The 22523-nt window shown below is 39.5% G+C and overlaps 1 protein-coding gene and 1 long non-coding RNA gene across 4 annotated transcripts in view; one reads left to right on the top strand and one right to left on the bottom strand.

The window, feature by feature from the left end:
- Window positions 1-22523, top strand: part of CPQ (carboxypeptidase Q) — a 348057-nt gene that overhangs the window by 39797 nt on the left and 285737 nt on the right. For all 3 annotated transcript variants that reach the window (XM_035011571.1, XM_035011569.1, XM_035011572.1), the window contains exon 2: window positions 6571-6778. In XM_035011571.1, the coding sequence (XP_034867462.1) occupies window positions 6571-6778 (208 nt within the window). The remainder of the gene's footprint in view (window positions 1-6570; window positions 6779-22523) is intronic.
- Window positions 6762-21298, bottom strand: LOC118015047. Its single transcript, XR_004680510.1, has 4 exons — window positions 21214-21298; window positions 10698-10761; window positions 9962-10060; window positions 6762-6840 (listed from the first exon to the last, which is right to left on the bottom strand). It is a non-coding gene; the product is annotated as an uncharacterized LOC118015047 (long non-coding RNA).

Below are 22523 nucleotides of genomic sequence, written 5' to 3' on the forward strand. Positions count from 1 at the left end.
TGTCTCTGGAGATGAGTCTAGGAAGTCGCTGTGGCTGAGGTCAAAAAGGTTGCTGCTTGTGTTTTTCTCTAGGATTTTTTATGGATGCCTGTGTCATATTTAGGTCTTTCATCTATTTGGGATTCATTTTTGTGTATGGTGTAAGAAAGTGGTCCAGTTTCATTCTTCTGCATATGGCTGTCCAATATTCCCAGCACCATTTGTTGAAGAGACTGTCTTTTTTCCATTGGATATTCTTTCCTGCTTTGTCGAAGATTAGTTGACTATAGAGTTGAGGGTCCATTTCTGGGTTCCCTGTTCTGTTCCATTGATGTATGTGTCTGTTTTTGTGCCAGTACCATACTGTCTTGATGATTACAGCTCTGTAATACAGCTTGAAGTCCGGAATTGTGATGCCACCATCTTTACTTTTCTTTTTCAACATTACTGGGCTATTTGGGGTCTTTTCTGGTTCCATACAAATTTTAGGATTGTTTGTTCCAGCTCTGTGAAAAATGCTGGCATTAATTTGATAGGGATTGCCTTGAGTGTGTAGACTGCTTTGGGTAGTATAGGCAATTCAACAGTATTTGTTCTTCTGTGTTCTTCTATAGACTCGTTAATCTATGAGCATGGAATGTTTTTCCCTTTCTTTGTGTCTTCCTCAGTTTCTTTCATAAGTGTTCTATAGTTTTCGGAGTACAGATCTTTTACCTCTTTGGTTAGGTTTATTTCTAGGTATCTTACGGTTTTTGGTGCCCAGATTTTCCAATTTTTGAGAAAAGAACTGAAACTTAGTCAAATTCATGCTGCCCCCAATGTCCAGTATGAAGCTCTACCCAGTAGGAGGGCTGTAAATTTGTTGAATGAATTTGAATCTTTAAGGCTTGTTCTTTAATGAGAAGGACGTTGCACAATTATAATATTCTCCATAAACAAGTGGACACTCAAAAAGGACTGCTCTGATGTTCTTTTATCTGTCTTGCCATGAATTTGCAATTTCCTTACCACTTCAGGCCAAAACACTGAGTTTCCAAGAATAACTATTTTCCCTTCTCCATAACTGAGTTCAGGAAAAAGCAGCCATTCCACTGGACCTAGTTATCTTGTGTAGTATACTCAGTATAAGATTATGCAATAAGAGTAAGAAGCTAGGCTTCCTTTTGGGTGGGGCTGGAGTATTTCCTGTTTGGAGGCTAAATCTTCTGAAATCAGAATCAATTTTCTAAAACATACCACATTGAATTGAGCCCCAGAGACATGTTTTTCTGTTTGTATTCTTTTCCTTTCCTTTTGATAATAGAAGACATTATAAAAATTCTCACTTCACTATCTTCCTATTCTTAGCTTTTCTTGGGGGGAATCCAGTCAGAAGATACTAAGTTTGGAGTCTCTTTATCAAATTCTTCATAGAAAAAATGATCTGAGCCAACACCACAGCAGCCAGCATCTGTTGTCTCTAGAAGGAGACTGCAGCAGTGATTATGCACAGGGTAAGTCGCTTACAAAATAAATTGATCAATTTAAAAAATTAGATGTGGAGAATAAAAAGGCACCTGAGGATTTTTACAGTTTTTGTGATATAATCAGCTGTAGCCAAGAGAGTTGCTTTATAATGTGAATATTCTTAGCTTCAGTCTCACATTTTCTTCAGAATTAACTATCATAATCCTTTTCATTACTCTAACAGAGTCTGAGGACTCTTTTCCTAGAGTGAAGTCTCCCTCCCAACTCCTCTGTTAATAGTTTGGGACGTAATGTGACAGTAGTACTCTGATTTATGAGTCAGATCCTGGGTAGCCTAAGAAAAATAAAATAACTTAGGAAGACTTTTTATATACCTATTTATTTTTCCTCTTTATTCCCCTTAAAATGAAAATACTGAGCCTTTCTATTTTACATTTGTGAAAGAAGATAGCAGTGCAATTAATAGGAGGAGCATGATCTTTGGATTCAAATCTCAGCTTCAGGGCACCTAGGTGGCTCAGATGGTTAAGTGCCTGCCTTTGGCTCAGGTCATGATCTCCAGGTCCTGGGATAAAGCCCCACAATGGGCTCCCTGCTCAGCAGGGAGTCTGCTTCTCCCTCTTCCTCTGCCTCTCCCCACTGCTCCTACTCTCTCGCTCTCTGTATCTCTCTGTCTTAAATGAATAAATAAAAAATTCTTAAAAAAAAAAAAAAACCACAACCAAAAAAAAAAAACAAATCTCAGCTTCAACACCCAGTAGTTGTGTATATGTATTTTTCTGCATATCAGTATCCTCCTAATAACTACTTTGCAATTTCTCTGGCCATTGGTATAAACAATAGATATTCAAATATAGCTATTATTGCTATTATCATCAATTATCCTGACTTACAGAAATATACAAGTTCCTTGGAAAGTATACATTTTTGGAGAGTGATCAGGGATGGGGTATTATTATACTTTAATTTTTTCTTTTTTGGTTTCCTTTCCTTCATTCCGTATATGCATATGTACATGTATTTGTGATTATGAATGTGATTATGAATGTGTGTGTGTGTGAATTTCACATACTGTGTGTCAGGCACCATTTCGAGCACTTTGGTAACTTTTTATTAACGAATAAAACAGATAAAAAATTCTACCTGCTCATGGAGCTTACATGATTGTAGTAGGTATAGCTGGAAGCTGATAAATTCTATGGAAAAATGAAGCAAGGTAAGAGGAGAGGGATTTGGGAGTGGGTTGCACTTATAAATAGGGAGGTCAGGGTAGGCCTTAGTGTGAATATGACACTGGATTTGTGTTCTTAGGGGTTTTCATGTACTCTCCTCGAGAATGGAGAATAGGGAGAAGGGAGATGAGAACACAGAAAAGAATAGGAGCCTGCTGATTTGTAGGAGAATATGAGTATTTCCTTTGTGTAACATGTGTCCAGAAAAAAATAATACAGATGAGCGAAGTCTTCCAGGTGGCCTCATTTTATTTTATTCAGTTTGAGCAAAAATCTTACTTAAATGCTTTTTCTGCATACCCTGCCATCCCAAAAGATGGATACTGAGTACAGTCCACTTGGTCTGTGATGGCTGCCGGAGGTCATCACCATGACTCTCGCATCCGTTACTGAACTGTCATGAAGCAGGGTCCTCAGGACCAACAGAGATGCTTTAGGCTATTTGCCTACATAAAGGCTGAGTCCGCAGTGGTTGTGAGTTCTACATCATAGCTACTACACACATACGGCTATTCAAATTAAAATAAGTGACATTAAAAATTCAGTTTCTTAGGGCACCTGGGTGGCTCAGATGGTTAAGCGTCTGCCTTCGGCTCAGGTCATGATCCCGGGGTCCTGGGATCGAGTCCCGCATCGGGCTCCCTGCTCCTTAGGAGCCTGCTTCTCCCTCTGCTTCTCTCTCTCTCTCTGTCTCTGTCTGTCATGGATAAATAAATAAAATCTTTAAAAAAAAAATTCAGTTTCTTAGTCACATTAGTCACATTTTAAGTGCCATACGTGTCTAATGGCTACTGCGTTAGCACAGATAGAGAACATTTCTAACACTGCAGAAAATTCTGTCAGTATTTGTTATTTTATGTGTTCCTATCTCTGACATTGTTTTTTCTGGTACTATCAGCTTCCAACTGTATCTCTTCCTTTTGATTTGTTGTTTCTCATGGTTTATAGGTTTAAATACTAGATTTAGAATTTTGTGTGAAGTAAGGGTAGAGAGGCTCTAACAGAGAGCAGAGGAGCTTTCTTATGTTCAAGTCCTTGAGTTGTCATACTTAGAATTTATATTCCTATTCTGACTGCCCCAAGGCCTTTTTTGCTTGGTTATTGTTATGCAGCTGTGCTCTGGGTGGTAAGAGAATCAGACTGCTGAGTTATTATGGGAGAAGTGTTATCAAACTTTAAAGGTAAAATTGCACTTTTATGGAAATACTTTAGATCCAGTCAGTGGTACCCTACTTGGAGCAATGCTATTCAAGGAGTGTTTATTGACTGACTGCCTACACATGTACACCAAGCACTGTGTTAGGCCCAGGAGATGCAAGCAAAAATGAACATAGCCTCAATCCTTGATATCACAGTTTATGTGGTGGAGAGAATCATAAATAGGCAGAATTTCAGTTATCCAGTGCCCAGGTAGGCCCAGGATACTCTGAAAGCACAGAGGAGGATGGTTCGTAAGCCAGCCTTCCCTGGGGGTGGCGGGGAGGGAAATGAGACAGGGGATCAAAGGCCAAAGAATGCTTCCTAAAGAAGAGATTCTTAAATGGCATCCTGGAGGATAAATAGGTGTTAGTCACATGATGGAGTTGGGAGAATGAGATGAACAAAACATGATGTACCATAGTGTGAACAAAGATGCTGAGGAGTGAACTGGCATGGTGAGAGTGGGAACTTTTAAGTGTATTTTTGATGGAATTCAGAAGAAAAGAGAGACTGTGTTTGTAGAGAGGGACAGGCTTCGAATGGTATGTTGAAGTGATGGTTTTCAGCAGAGCTGGAGAGGGGCAGGGCAGGCAGGGGTGGTAACGTAGGCTGATTACTCAGTAGTTCAGGTAGTTCAGGCAGCTCTGTGGAGGTGGAGTTTGGGGGAGCTAGGCTGGAGGCTGGGACACCAGTGGTGGTAGGTGCGTGGAAGAGGAGGGAGCCATAGCAGGCCCTCAGTCCAGAGGTAATGAGAGCCTGATGTGAGAGTGTGGAACAGAGCACCTGGGTTCAATCAACGTTTAAGGCATAAAATTATCAGTATTTGAGGTTTAATTTGATGTGGTGGCTGAAGGAGAGAAGAGGAGTCAGAGATGACGCTAAGCTTTCAGGAAAGCAGTTAATTTGAACTGTTCTTCCATGTTTACAGTCATAGGTTTTGACCTGTTGCTTCTACTAGTGATTTGCTTTGGCAACTGTGGTGTCCAGGATGGGTTTTGGCTGTTCAAGGCTCCATCACATTCGCATTGGTTAAAAGAACTTGAAGCACAGACCATCGTGAAGTTCCACCCTCCTATGACTTTAATTCTGCGGCGGCCTATGACAATTTATAGAAATTTGGCTTCATTTCTAGTGGCTCCAGTGCAGATGCCAGAATTACCCCATTGCTAGGACGGCCTTCGGGTGGACCACTGAACCTGTTATTCATTATGAACAACTGAAAGCCATCAATAAAATTCTTGTATTATGCCAACAGTAACACCAGTCAAGTATTAAGGTAGGTTTCGGAAAGTTACGAATCTCAAAATCTGTCTAGCTGAACTCTTATTTGTATGTTTATACATATTTATTTATCATGTGGAAAAGCTAGTGCCTTCCTTTTTATAATTGTACATTGCCTTTTTTTAGATTATAAATTAAATTCTGAGTTCTGAATGTTGGTGGAGACATGCTTATAGATCTGTAGTCAGTCACTTTAAAGTAAAAGTACAAATCGAGTCCAGATAGGGGAACCAGAAGTAGGAGTGAAGCCAGCCCAAAGGGTCCATTACAATGGGGCCTATATTGAAAGCAAGAATTCTCTCATACCTGTAGTGTGTTTTAAAAGGATTTTCCAAGTAACAGTTAATATTTTAATGACATCTGTTAACCTTCCAAAAAACCTAGTTCTCTATTTTGCAAGATTAAGGAAACATGCCAAATACATGTTGATACTTCTGCTTTTATTGACATATTTCATGACTGCATGGCTAAAGCCACAAATGAGTAGGCACCGGCCACTTTCTTTTCATAGTTTTATTTAGTCACTGCACCTGGCTTTTGATGCTGAATATCTTCTCCTTGTCACTCAAACTGCTCCATCAAATTGGATCTTCAGTGGTCTGGCAGTTTTGAATGACTTCTTGGAGGCTGTGAAACCCTGTTCCCTAATCAGGAAGATCTGGGTGAGTCTTGTAGGAGGAAAGATGGTACATCTCTTCTAAGTAAGACAACAGGATTATGGGACAATTACAACATCTTCAGAAGTTTTATCTGGAGAATAGTGATGTGTTTTGGTGATGAACAAATACTGTAAGTTGAGAAGCTTGGGAAGTTTTCATATTCTTTAAGAGTGTTTTGTATAAAGGAGGAATGAAAACAAGCTGACTTTTTGTAGTTCTTGGTAGAGGTTACATTAACTATTTGTCAAAAGTTGGATTCTTGAAGATTCTTGGCTTCTAAGAACATTCATCATGAACTGCCATTCTTTGTATGCTGTCCATGAAGGTTGTTTAACAACATGTCAATAACTTTATAAAAAGATATAGGTTTCATTAATCCCAATGGGAGCTTTCTGAAGTGCATTTTCTTTATGAATAATTAGTGTCATTCTGTGAAACTCATGATTTCTTAGGGTGGGAAAGAAGGGGTAAAAAGCTATCTTTTCAAGCCATTTGTGATTTAGTACCAGCTGGTCAAGTGAGTTGAAAAACCTTCTGAGTCATATGTCATATTATTTTGAATGCCTTTTCTCTCTCTTGGGAAACTGGCTAACCTCTGCAGTCTCTCTCCCATGGCAAATCACTCTAAAACTTTGATCTTCTCAAACCAGTTTGTCAGATGTAGCAGATAAAGCATGTATGACCTTTTGTGTGCCAATTCAACCTGGCTGGTCGGAAACCATAAGTTAATCCTGTATGACTTTTATTTCCAGGCATTACGGCAGAAGTTCTGGTGGTGACCTCTTTCGAGGAACTGCAGAGAAGGGCCCCAGAAGCAAGAGGGAAGATTGTTGTTTATAATCAACCTTATGTCAGCTACTCGAAGACAGTGCAGTACCGGGTCCAGGGGGCAGTGGAAGCTGCCAAAGTGGGGGCTTTGGCATCCCTGATTCGATCAGTGGCTTCCTTCTCCATCTATAGGTAGGTCATGGTGTTCATTTGAAATTCTTTAAAAAACCAGGATTGTCCATGAAAGAGGAGCCCTTATGAAATAAAAACAAAGCATTCAAATGAAAATACTGATTGTTTACGGAATTTTCCCCCCATTCCATATTTGGTCATTTGTTTGTAACATCTTCTTTGGCCTTTTTAGGATTCCTAGCATTATTTGTACATTCTTCTAAAAAGCTTTCCACATCCATGATGACCCCATAACATTCCTTATGTAACCAATATGTTATGTATTTTCATTGGAGGGAGAACTGAATTCACGTCTGTGTTTCATCAAAGATCCTTATGACTTCAGAGGAAGCCAGGCCTTTTCCCATTGTTGCTAGAGAAGTGGAATAAAAATAAAGTGGGTAACATGATGGGAGTTGTCTGTGGTGTAGTGGAAAGAGAGGAGGAAGCAGAGGATCTTGGATATAGACCTGGTTCAGCCCCCAAACAAGTATGTGGCCTTGGGAATGCTCTTAAACTCCTTGGGTCTCAGCATTCTTCACTGTGAATCAGTGATGATGAAGAATTATATATTTACAATGTTACTTTGAGAATAAATGAGATGAACTTATGAAAGATACTTGATTTTCTGCAAAGGTCTAGTAAGTGTTTTGTGGTATTTAAGGGCAACATAAGTTTTGTCTTTTTCTTTGTAGTTCTGATTGAGGTAATTGTGAATTGCTTTATTGACCCTCAGTCTTAGGATAAAATTTAGCATTGCAGTGGATAAGAGTTCTAAGACTTTACCTGTAGACATTTGGCCTAATTTAATAGCTACATATGGTAGTGTCACACATTAAGGGTGAAGTATTTGATGGACATAAAACATGGATAAAAGAAGCACCATTCTAGTCATAGTCTGATCTCCCAAAGATAAAAAAAAAAAAAGAAAACAAGGCAAGCAGAAACAATTGCAAATAGGGTTTATTTGGGTTTCAAGATTAGATTAGTATCTACTATAAAGGAAGATTTATTTATTCTATACAATTTTTGTTTGGAGCTGGAGACACAGCTGTTTGATCTTAATTAGTACCCTGCGCCCTTGAAAATAATATAATTGAGGAGACATCAGCCAATAAGAAACCAACTCAGAAGGGAGTTGTCCAAAATCACAGAGAAAAAAGGAAAGGGACATTTTTCTTTTATGGGGATAAGATATCTTCCCAGGGAGGAAGATGGGACATGTTAAAATCACTTTTAAAAGTTTTATAAGAGAGAAACTAGTTCTACTGATGTCATAGTGCTAAAATAATGTTCTTTGTAGAGTCTAAAGGTTTGGGGACTCGTGAAATAATCATTGGCCCATAGTCTTTTGGATGGTTAATCTTCCCAGGAGGGAAGTCCTAAAATGGTTAGCTTACTTCCCAGAATACCTCACTCGCCCCTTAGAATAACATACTCCTCAGCAAGCTGTGGCCATTCACTATGATTTCACTGGTCATGAGATCTAAATTATGTAGTTAGTCTGTTGCTTTGTGAAATGGGGTGATTGCCAAAAATATTTATTTAAAAACTACTACTCATAAGACTAATAAACTCCCAAATGACTTAGTATACTGCAATCTGCCAGGGTTAACTGACATTTTTTTTTCTGGTATAATGAAGACGTCTGGAAACCAAGTCTATAACCTGGGAGCCCCAGAAAAATTATGCCCAGCATAGAATGTAGACATCTATTGTTAACCTCTAATATTTGGGATCAACAAATTCTAGTGTATACTAAAAAGACATTTTTCTTTTTCTTCATATTTCTAGATCTAGACTGATTATAATTTTTCATTGATTTTATAGCTAACCATATTTCACTGGACTCTTGACTTTTATAACTTCGTATTTTTGACATTTATAAATACATAATAACATTGCCCTTTACACAGTACTTTAGAATCTTTGACATATGGCATCTTACTTGTTCTGACAACTTAGTATAATAATGGGCATTATTATCCCCATTTTACAGATAGAGAAATGAAAGTTCAGAGAATTCAACATGTTACCGTGTTTAAGTCTCACGTCTTGAAAAATAAAACTAAAATGAAACAAACTCTGCCTCTTTGTCCACTTCTAGCTAATTGTTCCTTAGAGCTAATTTTCCTTAAAAGAGTATTTTATGTTCCTGTCTCTAATTCTTCATCCGTCATTCCCTCTGCACACCATTTTAATCTGGCTTTGCCAGTATTGAAATGGGACCTGTTAAGGTCACAAATAGCAACTGTAGTTGTCAAATATAATGGACATTTTTCAGGCCATCATTTTACTTCCCCTCTCTGAAACATTGTCACTGTTGACTGCTCCCTAAATATCTCTTTTCTTTGGCTTCTATGGCTTCTCATATTCTCTTTCTCTTTCTTGCTCTCACCCCTTCCCTCTTTCCTACTTTCCCTCTTCCTCTCCTGTTTCCCTGGCTTCTCACTCTGAACATTCTACCTGAGCAGCCCTGTCATGCTTGTGACTTCCGCCACCATCTCTACTGTGACAGTTTCCAAACCCACCTCTCCTTCCCATACCACTGCCTGAGCCCTAGGCCCTTATATCCCAACACCTCCCGATACGTCTTTCAGATGTTCCATAGCTATCTACACTTCAGTTTTCTTCAAAACTGAACTCATCTTCTTACCTCTTTAGCCTGCATTTCCTACTTCAGGGAAGAGAGTGTCATCTATTCTGCCTACGAAGCTAGATGGTTCTTGAGTACTTTTTGTTCTCTTCCCTTATCCATCATTTCTGGTAATTACTATGTCTCCTAGGTCCTGCTCTTTCCTAGTCATTTCAACAAACACATATTGGGTAGCTCTATTTCCCAACATCACTCCACATTCTAATAGTCAGGAGTCACTAACACTTTCCCGATGTACAACGTTTCCTCAAGGTTTCATGACTTTCCATATGATTTCTCCCTTGTAGCCTTCTATCCTCTTCCTCACTGTCTCATACTGTCCTTTAAGATTCATCTTAAGTGTTTCTTTTTCTAGGGAGCACTCCCTGATATCTAGATCCAATGCAGGCGAGCCACCTCTTTCTGGTATTCCCACATCATTCTGTGCATACTCTATATCATAATGTCTTGGAGGTAGTTGTGGTTCATGGTATGGTAGGGTACACTAACTATTGTAACAGTTTCAAATCTTAGTCACCTAACACAATAGGAATTGATTGACTGCTCACATAATGGTTCCCAGAGGGTGTTCAGCAGGTGGCCTTCTGCTCCTTCCCATCTTGTGACACCATCGCCTCTAAGATCTCGGAGTCCTCTTTTGAATCCAGCTGGCAAGTAAGAAGATAGAGAAAGTTGATAATCAAATGGGAGGTTTTCCATGGCCAGGTCTGGACATGGCATACCTCACTTCTACTCACATTCCACTGGCCAGAATGAAGTTATGTAGAGGTGGGGAAATTTGGTCTATCTTTATGCCATCAGTGAAAGGTAAACTGTCCAGTCCATCTGAACCACCTGACTCCACTCTAAGTTCCAGAAAGACATTAAAAAATATATATGTGTATTTAATATTATATTTAATATATGTAAATATATACAAACATTTATATATATTTAAAACCTCTATATCTCCATCATCTAGTATGTTTGTTACATAATAGTCACTCAGGAACAGTTCTGTTGAAGGAATGAACTTGTCTGAAATTGTATAGTCAGTCATGGCAGGGCTGTTATGATAAACGTGGTGACCAGATTCTAAGTACTCTGACCAAACTGTGTAGCCTCTGTATAATAAGTTCAAAACAACCTGAATTTTTAGAGCACTTTGCTCTGTATTTAAGGAAAATATCCAGGTGCCCTATATTGCCAGATTATGTCTTTTTTCTGCCACAACATTCATGAACAACGATGTTTTGAATTGGTAATTGAATAAAACCGCTCCCTTCTCTCTGACAGACATTTCACCTGTAGTTCTATGGGAGTGGGTGATACAGGATTCCGGTTAGGAGTAGTGTAGAGATCAGCAACCCTAGAGAACAGAATATAAATTTTAATTAGTTTCTGCTCGGCTTCAAAATCAGAGAAAACCCCTAAGGGGCAGATAATGTATTTGACCAGTTTAACTTGACACTTGTCAGTGCCGTTAACGATATTTGTCAGCCATTTTGGAAGTACAACAGACACATGGTTACATGACAGATATCCTTAAGAAACATCTGTAAAACATCCATTACTTGTTGCCTTCAATATTTCCAGGCTCATTGTTGTCATTTCTCTGTATTGCCATTATTAGTATTCTTGTGCTCAAATTTTCTTCAAAGAGATTTTTTTCTTTATTGAAGCTTTTATAGTGACTTTTGTTCACCATTAAGTATCAACTGGGACTCTCATTAGATCTTTTTTAGTTTTTCTGTATGTAAAATACCTTTTGCCTTGGTCATTGGAGAATATTTTAAGGATAAATGTAATTATTAATTTAAGTTCTGCAGAGGAACCATTTGTCTTACATTACTTCTCAAATTAATTAGTTTTTTAGTAAATATTTATTGAGAGCTTACCAGTGCTCAGAAGTTGCCAAGCTGTAGGGTTATTAAAATGAATTAGACATGTTTTTTGTCCCTCAGAAATATTCTATCTGGCTAAAAGAGAGGAGGGTAAGCTTAAAATATAAAACTAATGTAATCTTTTTTTTACATTTAGTGCTAAATGAGTAATGGGGGAAAGGACTGAAGGAAAGAAATGAACATTTATTTAGCAACTACTTTGTACTGTGCATCTCTGAAGGCTTAAATAGTTTGTTTCAGTTAATTCTTTATGCAATCCAATGGAGGCAGATAACTGGTCTCTCTCTTTTACTGAAAGAGAAACAGGTTCAGAATGCTTAATCAAATTACACAGCTAGTGAAAGAACTAGGATTCATAATTAGAGTCTCTGGTTCTAAATTCTATGCACTTTGGATTGCACCAAGCAACCCGAAGAGCCAGTGCTTTGGAGTCTAAAAGGGATAGCAGAAATCTGATTAGAGCTGGCTACATAGAGGATGTAGATTTTGGGTATATTCAACAACGAAATTGAACTCGAATAAGAGAAGGGGGGTGGTGTAAAGACATTCTATACATGATCAAGGTGGGAATGCATGATGCACTTGGGTACTACACAAGTAGACCAGTATGGCTGGAGCCAGAAGGTTTCATAGAAGATCAGGGAAATATAATTTTGGGGTGAGTGGAAGAGACCAGGTTATGAAGACTCAAGAGTACCAGTTTGGGGAGTTTTGAGTTTTATGTGGAGGAAATGGGGAATCATTGAATGTGGTAGAGCTGGGGGGGTGATGTTTTAGAGCAATGTTTCTCTAAAGATGGTCTCTGGATGGGGCGCCTGGTCTGGATGGGGCGCCTGGGTGGCTCAGTCATTAAGTGTCTGCCTTCGGCTCAGGTCATGATCCCGGGGTCCTGGGATAGAGCCCTGCGTAGGGCTCCCTGCTCTGCGGGCAGCCTGCTTCTCTCTCTCCACTACTTGTTCTCTCTCTCACTCTCTCTCTCTCTCTCTCTCTCTCTCCCCCTCTCCTCTCGTGCTCATGCAGGTGCACGCACTCTGGAGGAAAAAAAAAAGATGGTCTCTGTAACACCGTCGTCAACCTCACCTACCTCACCTGGGAGCTTGTTGATATGCAAATTATCAGGCCACCTGAGACCCATTAAATTAAAAAAGCCTGAGGGTGGGGCTTGTGGTTTAACTGGCCCTCCAGGTGATTCTAACGTATGTTAAAATTTGTGGGGGCGCCTGGGTGGCTCAGTCGTTAAGCATCTGCCTTCGGCTCAGGTCATGATCCCAGGGTCCTGGGATCGAGTCCCACATCGGGCTCCCTGCTCGGCGGGAAGCCTGCTTCTCCCTCTCCCACTCCCCCTGCTTGTGTTCCTGCTCTCGCTCTCTCTCTCTGTCAAATAAATAAATAAAATCTTAAAAAAAAAAAATTGGGGAACTACTGTTTCAGAAAGATCAATCGGGTGACTACATAGCCTGCTATGAGAAGGAAAGACAGGAGAGTGCTCTAATAATGCAGATGTGAAATAATGGGGGCATTGATGATGGCAGTGGGAATGGAAAACAAGAGACAGCAAAGAGAGATAGGTGATCAGAACTTGGTTGTATTTGAAGGGGGACTGGAGGAAGGGTCAAAGTTTACTGTGAGGCAAGGATCAAACCGTGGGATGAATCTGTGTTCAGTTCAGCCCAATATTTAAGAATCATGAGAGTTACATAGAAATAGGAGTCTGGTTTTGGCAACATCTAGTGTGTTCCATGAGGCAGACCAGCGGATTAGATAAGTCTCCAAGTCCGTTTAGTTGATGGGTTGTACTCTTCCCAGTCTGTGGAAGTTTCTTGGTTTCCCTCCACCCAGGTTGGTGACCGGAGAATGTGGAGAAGTGTTGGGGTTCAGGAGAGGGAGCTGATTGCAGGCAACATGAGCAGCTTGGTTTTTAGACATTTTGAGTTTGAGGTGACTGTGAGAAGTTCCATTAACCTGGTTTTTATATTTTGTAAGAAGAAAACAGGTAACAGGTAAGCATTTCCATTTCTCTGTTATCTACTTTTTGGATCACCCAAGGCAATTTAAAATTCTAGGCTGGCTTCCTTGCAATGCGGCACACCTTGGGACTCCTGCCTCCTGCCTTCTCAACGTGCGAGCTCAAGAATGTAAAGTGATTTTTATGTTAGTCCAAGTAAAATACAATTCAGAAGGTAACTCTACTGAGGCCAAATTGTCTGTTGTACTCCCACTGCCAAATACACATTTTCTTTCCTAGTTATTTTCTCCATTGCCCCAGATAATCGAACACAGACTGTAAGTTTTAATCAGCTAAGGAAGCAAATCTCCCTCCACTTCACTGTGAAAACTGCATCACCACGCTGGGTAAGAATGCATGGAGGTGGCGATGAGTTGTTGATAGAACTTGCTTTGTAAATTCTCCTGGTTTATGTTTTATATCACTTGGCCTTCATGTAACGTGTTATTAATAGAGGATAGTGAAGAGGAAGAGGAAGAGGAGCAATCCAGTTTGAGGATGACTAAGACCTGATTAAACATTCAGCTGGAGAGAGCGAGACGAGTAAATCCAGGTGATGTTTATGGAGTGTCAGAGAGGGAGAATGTTATACCATCTGGTGAGAGAGCTGGGAAAAAGTCTATAAATCAATCCCTATAATGATACTTAATTAATACTGAGTCGATAAATGACATAATTGAAGCGCTGGTTGGGCTACATTGTGGAGTTAAATAGCTTCAAAGAGGGCTCTGATTAAAGCCATTACAATTTATAAAACATTCTTCATCTTAAGAAAGCATCTTGATGAGATTTAACATGAACATTTTTGTAATCAGAGGGCCAACTTAAAACATTCAGAGCAGAGGTGAAATGTCTTAAGAGGTCTGTTTTGGGGGAGTTTGAAAACCAGTTATTCCCAGAGAGTAAAAAAAGCTTGTCCCCCCACCTCCTGTGGCTTTTTTAATGGGAGAAAATTAATGCTGCTACTTCACACTTAAACCGTCTTGGATTTTTGATGTCCTGGTGGTTTGGTTCTTTGGCGTGACCTTAGCATAATTAGCTATCAAGCTTGATTTAAATTGTTTTGAAATATCGTTGCAATTTGGGGGGCATATGTGCCTGCTGGGGATTACAAAATAAGGAAGATACCACCGTGACTCAAAACCGAAAACTGGGCCAGCCTCCATTAGTAGGTTCTTTTCCTGCCTTACATTGTTTTTGCTTAATTCACTCTGAAGCTCATAACAGATGCACAGTAATCAAGCAGAAGGCCAATTCTCATCATTTATGCAGGTGGAGGGCCACTGTACTCCCGCGGGGGGAAACCAGAGAAGACCCACACCGAACCCAGCATTTTTTTTTTTCTTCTCATCATCCTTTTCTTTCTCCCCTCTCTGATTTTGAAAGACAGATTCTTTTTAGAAGGCCTTTGTTAGAAATTCCAAAATGTTCTTTAATCACCGAAATCTTATTATTGCTTCAGGTAGTGTGATAGGCATACTTCCTCATAATGGACAGAACTGGGCAATGACTCCCGAGCCCCCGCCCCCCTGGAGTTTTTGTTAGCCATTTGCCAGATGTGTGACCTTGGCAAGCTGTGCAAACTCTGTGCCTCAGTTTCATCTGTAAAGTGGGGGAAATAACTGTACCTTCTTCCTGGTGTTTGGTGAGGTTTTAAATGAGATGTTGGTATTGCCTGACACGTAGTTTTACATACGTGTAAAGTGCTGTTGATACATAGTCTTGTTAAGTAATGACTGGATATACTTATTGACAAAAAGAGGAAGGAGGGGAGGGAATTGTGGAGTGTCAGAGGGAGGGAAGGAGGAAGAAAAAAAGGAAGAAAGGAGGGAGGAGAAAAAACATAATTTATTCGGTATCACTGTTGTCACTGCGGCCCTCTGCAACCCTAGCCCCATTTTGTCATTTCGATCTCCCCCTATTTAGTTTGTCCAAACTCTGGATGACGTGTTTGCTAGTCTTTTTCTCTGTCTGGACTGGAAGTTCTCCTGGGGACATGCTTTGTGTCTTCTTCATCTCAGTGTCCTCAGGGCCATGCTTAAGGCCTGGCACACGGTAGTGCTGGAACGAATGAATAAGGAGTTAGGGGCAGCCTATCCGGTTTGCTAACAGGTGAATTCAAGGTGTCACCGTTTCACATTCATAGAAGTTGAATAATACTATAGATGAGGTAACTAACCTTTTGAATTGCTACTTATCAAAAATAGAATCTCCGGAATCTGAGAGCAGACTATATAGTTATGTAAATTTTGGTAAAGTATTGCAAACTGCATATTACTATGGTGCTTTGTGAGGCTGCTATAATTAATGGTCTGTTTGCATTCCTAGTACTGACTGTCATTTTTCATCTGCTTATAACCTTGATACAAAAATTTGTTCTTGGCTGCTATTTTGCATTCATAATTTTAAAATGTATATAAATGTTCACCTTCTATTTTCCAGCTTTCTGATTATTGAAAGCACAAGCTTAAGAATCACATCACCGTGGCATGTTTTTCTGAATCTCTAGTGGTAAAAAGAAATTAATGCATTTTGAATTCAGGTTTCAGGATTATGACAATGTTGTTTGCTTATGCAGTTCCCTTTGGAAAATGTCTAGTGTAGGATATGAACCAGAAGACTCCTGAGTAGCCTCTAGTCTTTCACTGTTGCAGGTGCTTTTGTTCTCTCTCTCTCTCTCTCTCTCATGAAAGCTAAAGACGACTCTTAAACTCCTCTTGCATCCAAATGACCTGCTGGCTTCTTTAGCCTTCTGGACAAAGTGCCAACCAGAAGGTACTACTAGGGAAATTTTGAGGCCAGAAAAGCTGACAATATATACTGTGGGGTTTGGAATTGGACAGACCTGGATTCAGATGCAGGTTCGGCCACTTAGAGGTTGTGTGGCCGACCTTACGTCCACTACTTAACCACTGGGAGCCTGCTTCCTCATCTGTAAGGTGGGGAGAACACTGTTTACCTCTAGAGTTGTTGACAGAATGAAATGAGATCAAGCACTAGACATGGGACATCATACATGGAAAGCACTCAGTGAACTATAATTGACATCTTATTTTGATCATGGTCACTATTGTCATTGTCATCATTAGATCATGATAGGACGGAGCAGGTAGTTTGAGATGAACTAACTTATCTTAAAAAGCAGAACTCTAGAACTCTCCACATTGTGGGCTCCAGAGACCTTGGTTCTGATTATTTCCTGATTTCAGGAACTACTCTTGTCTCCTTCAGTCTTTGGCTTAAAACTCTTTTTTTTTCTTTTCTCCCCACTCTGGCCTCACACTGAATGCTTGAAATTATTCTTGCATGTAAGTGTTAAAGCTGTGGTGACTCAGACCAGTGATTGGTGTGGCCAGCTGATGGAGATGCAGCAAGTGTCTATTTTAAATGCTATCCAAGCTATTTTCCACCTCAGGGCCTTTGCACTCAGTGACCCCCCTTCGTCTGGAATTCTGTTTCCCCAGCTTTTTCTATGGTTGACTTCCTTTCAATTTTCAGATCTCCAGTGAAAGTTTTTTCCTGAAAGGCCTTTCCTGACCATCCCAAGTAGAGTAGCATTTTCCCTCAAATTCTCTTACCTAGTACCTCTTCTGTATGCTCAGAATCTTAATAACATTTGGTAACTTTCGTCTATCTACCTATTACTTGTTTAGTATGTTTCTCCCCATGAGAGTATAAATTCCATGAGGACTGGACTACATCCTTCTTCTACGTTATTATATTCTCAGTACACAGGAGATTGCCTGGCACACGACAGGTACTCACGAGATATTTGTGAGTGAATAACTATTTTAAAAAATCATCTAAGATCAAAAGAATAGAGAACCAACCAGAAATCGATACATACTGAATCATGTCTGTTTTCTGAAGCCACATTCTAAAGTATCACAGACTTTTTTCCCAACTTTTTTTTTGGAAAAATACCAATCTATGGTAAAAACTGCAAGAATATTAAATGACTCATAAACTCTTTATAAGAAATTGCCTAACTTTTTCCAGAGAGATGGTACCATTTTACATTCCCACCAGCCCTGTGTGAAAGTTCAGGCTGCTCCACGTTCTCACCAAAACTTGGTGTTGTCAGTCTTTAATTTTAACCATTCTGGCGGGTGTGTGCTGGTACCTCATTGAAATGTTGATTTTCATTTCCCTTATGACTAATGATGTTGAGCACTCTTTCACGTGCCTATTGGTCATTTCTGAAACCTCCTTTGTGAAAAGTCTGCTCCTGTCCTTTGCCCCTTTTATAACTGGATTGTTTTTATTTTTTATATTTTTTAAAGATTTTATTTATTTATTAGAGAGAGAGAGAGAGAGAGAAGGTGCGCATATGAGCTGGAGGGAGGGGCAGAGGGAGGAGAAGCCGACTCCCCATGAGCAGGGAGCCCAGTGTGGGGCTCTATCCCAGGACCCTGGGATCACGACCTGAGCCAAAGGCAGATGCTTAACCAACTGAGCCAGCCAGGCGCCCCAACTGGATTGTTTTTAAATTATTGAGTAGTAGGAGTTTTTCATTTACTCTAGATACAAGTGCACTGTCAGATATGTTTTGCAAATATTCTCTCGCATATTGATGTCTTGCCTATTCCTTGTTTTTGTTGCTGTTTTGTTTTGTTTTTTGGCTTAGCAGTGTCTTTTGATGAGGAAAAGTTTTAAAGTTAGTGAATTTTAATTTATCAGTTGCTTTCTGTGTTCACTCATATACCCTTCATCAACATTCATTAATATTTTGCCACATTTGCTCTCTCGGTCTTTCTCCTTTTCTGAATCATGAAAGTGAGGTAGGTATAACCATGAGGACACCTCACCCAGAAATACATTAGCATGTATTTCAGGAGAACAAGAACCTTCTCTAACGTAATGGAGTATCATCACTGTCATCATACCTATGAAATTTACATTGTTACATAGTGCAAAGTTTATCCATATGCAGATTGCCCCAGTTGTTCCTCGCTCTCAGTAATGTCCCTGCTTTTTTTTTTTTTTCCAAGTTCAAAATCCAATCAAGGATTTCCTTAACATTTAGTTGTCCTGTATCTCTAGTCTCCTTTAATCTGAACTGTTATCTAGCCTTTTTAATACTTTATGACTCGGACATTTTTGAAGAATACAGGCAGCTGTTTTGCACAATGTCTCTCAGTTTGGAATTGTTATTTCCTCATTATTAGATTCAGATTAAATATTTTTGGCAAGAATTCTATATGGATAATGTTGCGTCCCTCCTATTGCATCGCAGAAGGAAGCAAATAATGTCAGTTTTCCTTATTAGTGAGCCTGGGTGTGATCACTTGTCTAAGGCAGCATCTCAGGATTTCTTCATTGGAAAGGTACTTTTCACATTTGCAGGGGGAATACCTTGTAATTATGGTGAGATGCTTTGAGACTTTGTGAATCTTAAGTCCCCCAATAAAATTTCACCCAGTGAAAATGTAGCATATGTTAATGATTCTTGTCTGAACCAGTCATTACATTGCTGGTGGCAAATGTTTTTCTATTTCAGTGATTCCTCTCACATTTATTAACTGGCCTGCTTTTGTAAAGAGGAGCTTTCACCTTTTTCCTCTTCTTACTGTTTCTGAGTATCAGTCCATGGATTTTTAAAACTGTATGTATTAAAATTCATTAGAGTCATTATTCTTTTTGACAAAGCATCAGAAATTTCAAAGTGCTTAATACATGAAAGGTAGTATTTTACAATAAGCTTGAATATTTGAAGCACTGGAAGGAATTCACCTTTTATATCCAAGGGAATCCAAGCTATCTCGGGTAAGTCAACTAATTAGCAGGGTGTAATCAATACCATTTCCTCTGAACTTTCTCATTAGCAGCATGAGCTTTGGAGTAATAACTCCTGAAGTTATTTTTAGAGTTTACCATTACCAGTGCATACCATATGCAAATGAAGATCCTTCGCCCCATACATAATTGCTGTTAATTGTTAAAATAAATGAGCAAAAATCTTAAATCCAGCAATTACTTCTGATTTTCTCTGGATTTTTTTTTTTCCTTTTTTGCCCCGCAGAGCTGGTGTTGAGGAGTGTGTTTTCCAAAGAGCCCTTTCCAGGAGAAATAAGTGTCTCAGTGTGGGTTTGCAGAGGCCTGTAAGGATGCTTCTTTGGGAAGAGGTTACCTAATTTCTGTGGTGGAGAACAGAAAACTGTAAATTATCTACCCACTCCACCTCACCCACATCATCAGTGGTTGTGAAAGGGTAACCAGCCTTGGCTAGCAGGTCAACCGTGGTAGTTTAAAAGCTGAATCAATATTGGTTGCCACCCTAGTTGCTGCTCTCCATAAATTGCATATTTGACATGTAGGAGAAGAATTTAATTTTTAACATTTTCCAATTTTATTCATTCAATAAGCATTTATTAAGTGTCTTGCATATTTTGGGCCAGGGGAGGACCCAAGTTTTGTAGGACTAGGCTCTGATGTAATTTGGGGGCCTCTTTAAGAATAAGAATACAGAGGTGCAAATAAAAATTTTTTGATATAAAATCAACATTTACTTAGAATAACAAAAATTATAACAAATTACAAATTTAAGAAAGCTGCCAAATAATACAAACATTACAAAATTCAGAAAAATATCATAATGTTTTTCTTAAATACCTGTCAAGCTTCTGTATTTTTCCTACACTTTTTGCTTGCCTACACTTTGATTGCTTTTTATTTGACAGTGCTTTTGTGTTACATTTTCCTGAGAGAAAATGAAAAGAGAATTCAGTCTTTCCTCCAACACAGTGGACAGAAATGTAGTTTTTATTATTGATAGTTTGGGAAAGTTTATTTTAGGCTTACAGCTTTTTGTTGGTAATACCGTATACATTTTTAGGATTGTTTCAAATTTTGGAAAGCTGCTGTTAAGTTTCTTCCATGTATGAGCAGTAAGATTTCAGGACATTATACCCTTTCTTGTATAGTGACAATGAATTGACATTTGAACGAGTTTGGTGTCTATTTCCTCTTTAGTGGCATCTTGTGACTTTCTTTTATCTTTATGTTTGTCACTATTTTGTGTCAAATCAGTAAGAAATTTCAATGATTTTTCAAGTTGATTTACTCTTCACTATTTGTATTCCTAAATAATCTAAGAGGCTGTTTATCATGAAAAAGTACATCTCTTTCTCTCAATACATCATGGTTTTTGTATGTCTTTTGTCTGGTATTGACAGACTTGCTTAGGACAAATATGTTTTATATGCTAACATGAGACCCAATATGTTGACACACATAAATCATGTGACTTCATACATAAGTGCATTCATTGTTTGTGGTACAACTCCAGGTTTGCCCCCCCAAACACAGAAATTCTGTTAAATTCCACTGTACACGATTTCCTCAAAAAGGAAAGATAAAATATAAAATTAGAAGTTGCGTTCATAACATACGCTGAATTATTGAATCTGTTCTTGACAGGAAAGAACTTCCTTTTTAAGTAAGCAAAGATGAGGTGTGCCTGGGTGGCTCAGGCCCTGAAGCGTCTGCTTTCGGCTCCAATCCTGGGATCCTGGGCTGGAGAATCAGGCTCCCTGCTCAGTGGGGAGTCTGTCCCTCTCCCTCGGTTCCTCCCCCACCCCCCGTGCTCCTCCCCCCCCCAAATAAATAAAGAAAATAAAATCTTTTTTAAAAAAGTAAGCGTAGATGAGAATTGAATCATTTATTTGCAGTTTTACAATTTGATGATTGGAAGACTTTTCCTAGCGACTAGCATCTGGGTCTCTACCACTATCTCCCTACTTTCACGCCAGCTGTTGCAAGATAGCTCTTAGCCCAAGATGGCCTCTGGCCCTGCTCCTTTGTACTGTGACACCAGTTGTCCCGGGAGCCATTTCAGGATGGAAATGACAACTGTGAATTGCATAAATACAGCCCCATAAGCCCAAACTAATACAACCCCAAGTCAACTTACTCTTGGCTGGAGGCTCAGAATGCCTGTATCCATCCCAGTGTTGTCCCGTGTGATGGGAAGTATGACAGAAAGGAAGTCAGAGTGGGTTGCAAGAGTTGACACCTGTCAAGTGCACAGACCAGTGCGGGACTCCTAGTAAGGCATTCGCAGGTGTAGTTAACACCATCCTCCTCCTCCTCCTCCTCACCACTATACATATTTTGGTGGACTTTTCAGATTTTAGTGGTTTGGCACTTGGAATTCTTATAAGCATCTTCTTCCTATTTCTACTTCCTTTTCCTTTTAGAATCTAGATTTCAAAAACGTTAGAGCTGGGTGAGCCCTTAGAGAGCATCTGCTCCACCCCTTCATTGTACAGATGAGGAATTTGGGGCTGAGGTCACTCAGCTAGTTAATGGCAGAACAAGGACACGTGTCTTTTAGCTCCTGATACCACGTTTCCTTTCTCTCAAGTCTCGTAGGCAGATCTCTATCAGACTACACCCAACCTCCCGGGATTATGAGTACATTGATTTAGGCATGCATTGACTTAATCTTTGTGGGGTTTCTCCTCCCACCCACGCCAACTGATGTTTTTAAGAGTTAGCATTCCCAGTGTGCTTCTGAAATGCCACATAGCGTTGCTCATTTCGATAGGACTTTTTAGCAAAGTGAACTGTATCATGAACATTCTCACAAGAAACGGAAACTCACCCTGTGAAGAGGTAAGCTCTCCATGGGCTTTGTGTTTTCCTTTCCTCAGCGGGGGAAGAGCCTATTTGTCAGCTGTCTGGCCTTCTCTGGTGCTTGGTTTTTAATCTCCACGGAGGCGAGGCTGACAAAATGTCATCCCTTCTCCTGCTAAGGAAAGAAGCTGTGAAATAGATCTTCACTGCTTACATGCCTCATGTTGCTTAGCACCAGCTGTATCCATAACACCATGGTGTATTTAAAATACTGCTCCATTGGAATATTTTTTAAATGAATTCTGATGCTCATAAATACCCCAACTAGGCGTTCTGATATTAGGCTGATTTTTATCTTAACTGGAATAATTTCCCTGAGAAAACGTAAGTGAATGGACATATGCTTATATACTGCCCATTACTGATCTGGATTTTCTGGTATAAATTCTAGGAATCTCTTGATTCAGAGAGAGGAAGAGAAAGGAGCTAACATATTCAGCCACTTTTAAGTATTTGTGCTTATATCTATCATCTCAGTTGAACCTTAGCCAGAGTCTTGGGAAGCAGGGAGCTTTAGACACATTTTATATTTGAGTAACTTGATCAAGATTGTATCATAGGACATTTTGGAAAAGGTTTTTTTTT

This window comes from Mirounga leonina, unplaced genomic scaffold (assembly GCF_011800145.1).
Source record: "Mirounga leonina isolate KUSES-001 unplaced genomic scaffold, KU_Mleo_1.0 Mir_165, whole genome shotgun sequence".
NCBI classification, from domain to species: domain Eukaryota; kingdom Metazoa; phylum Chordata; class Mammalia; order Carnivora; family Phocidae; genus Mirounga; species Mirounga leonina.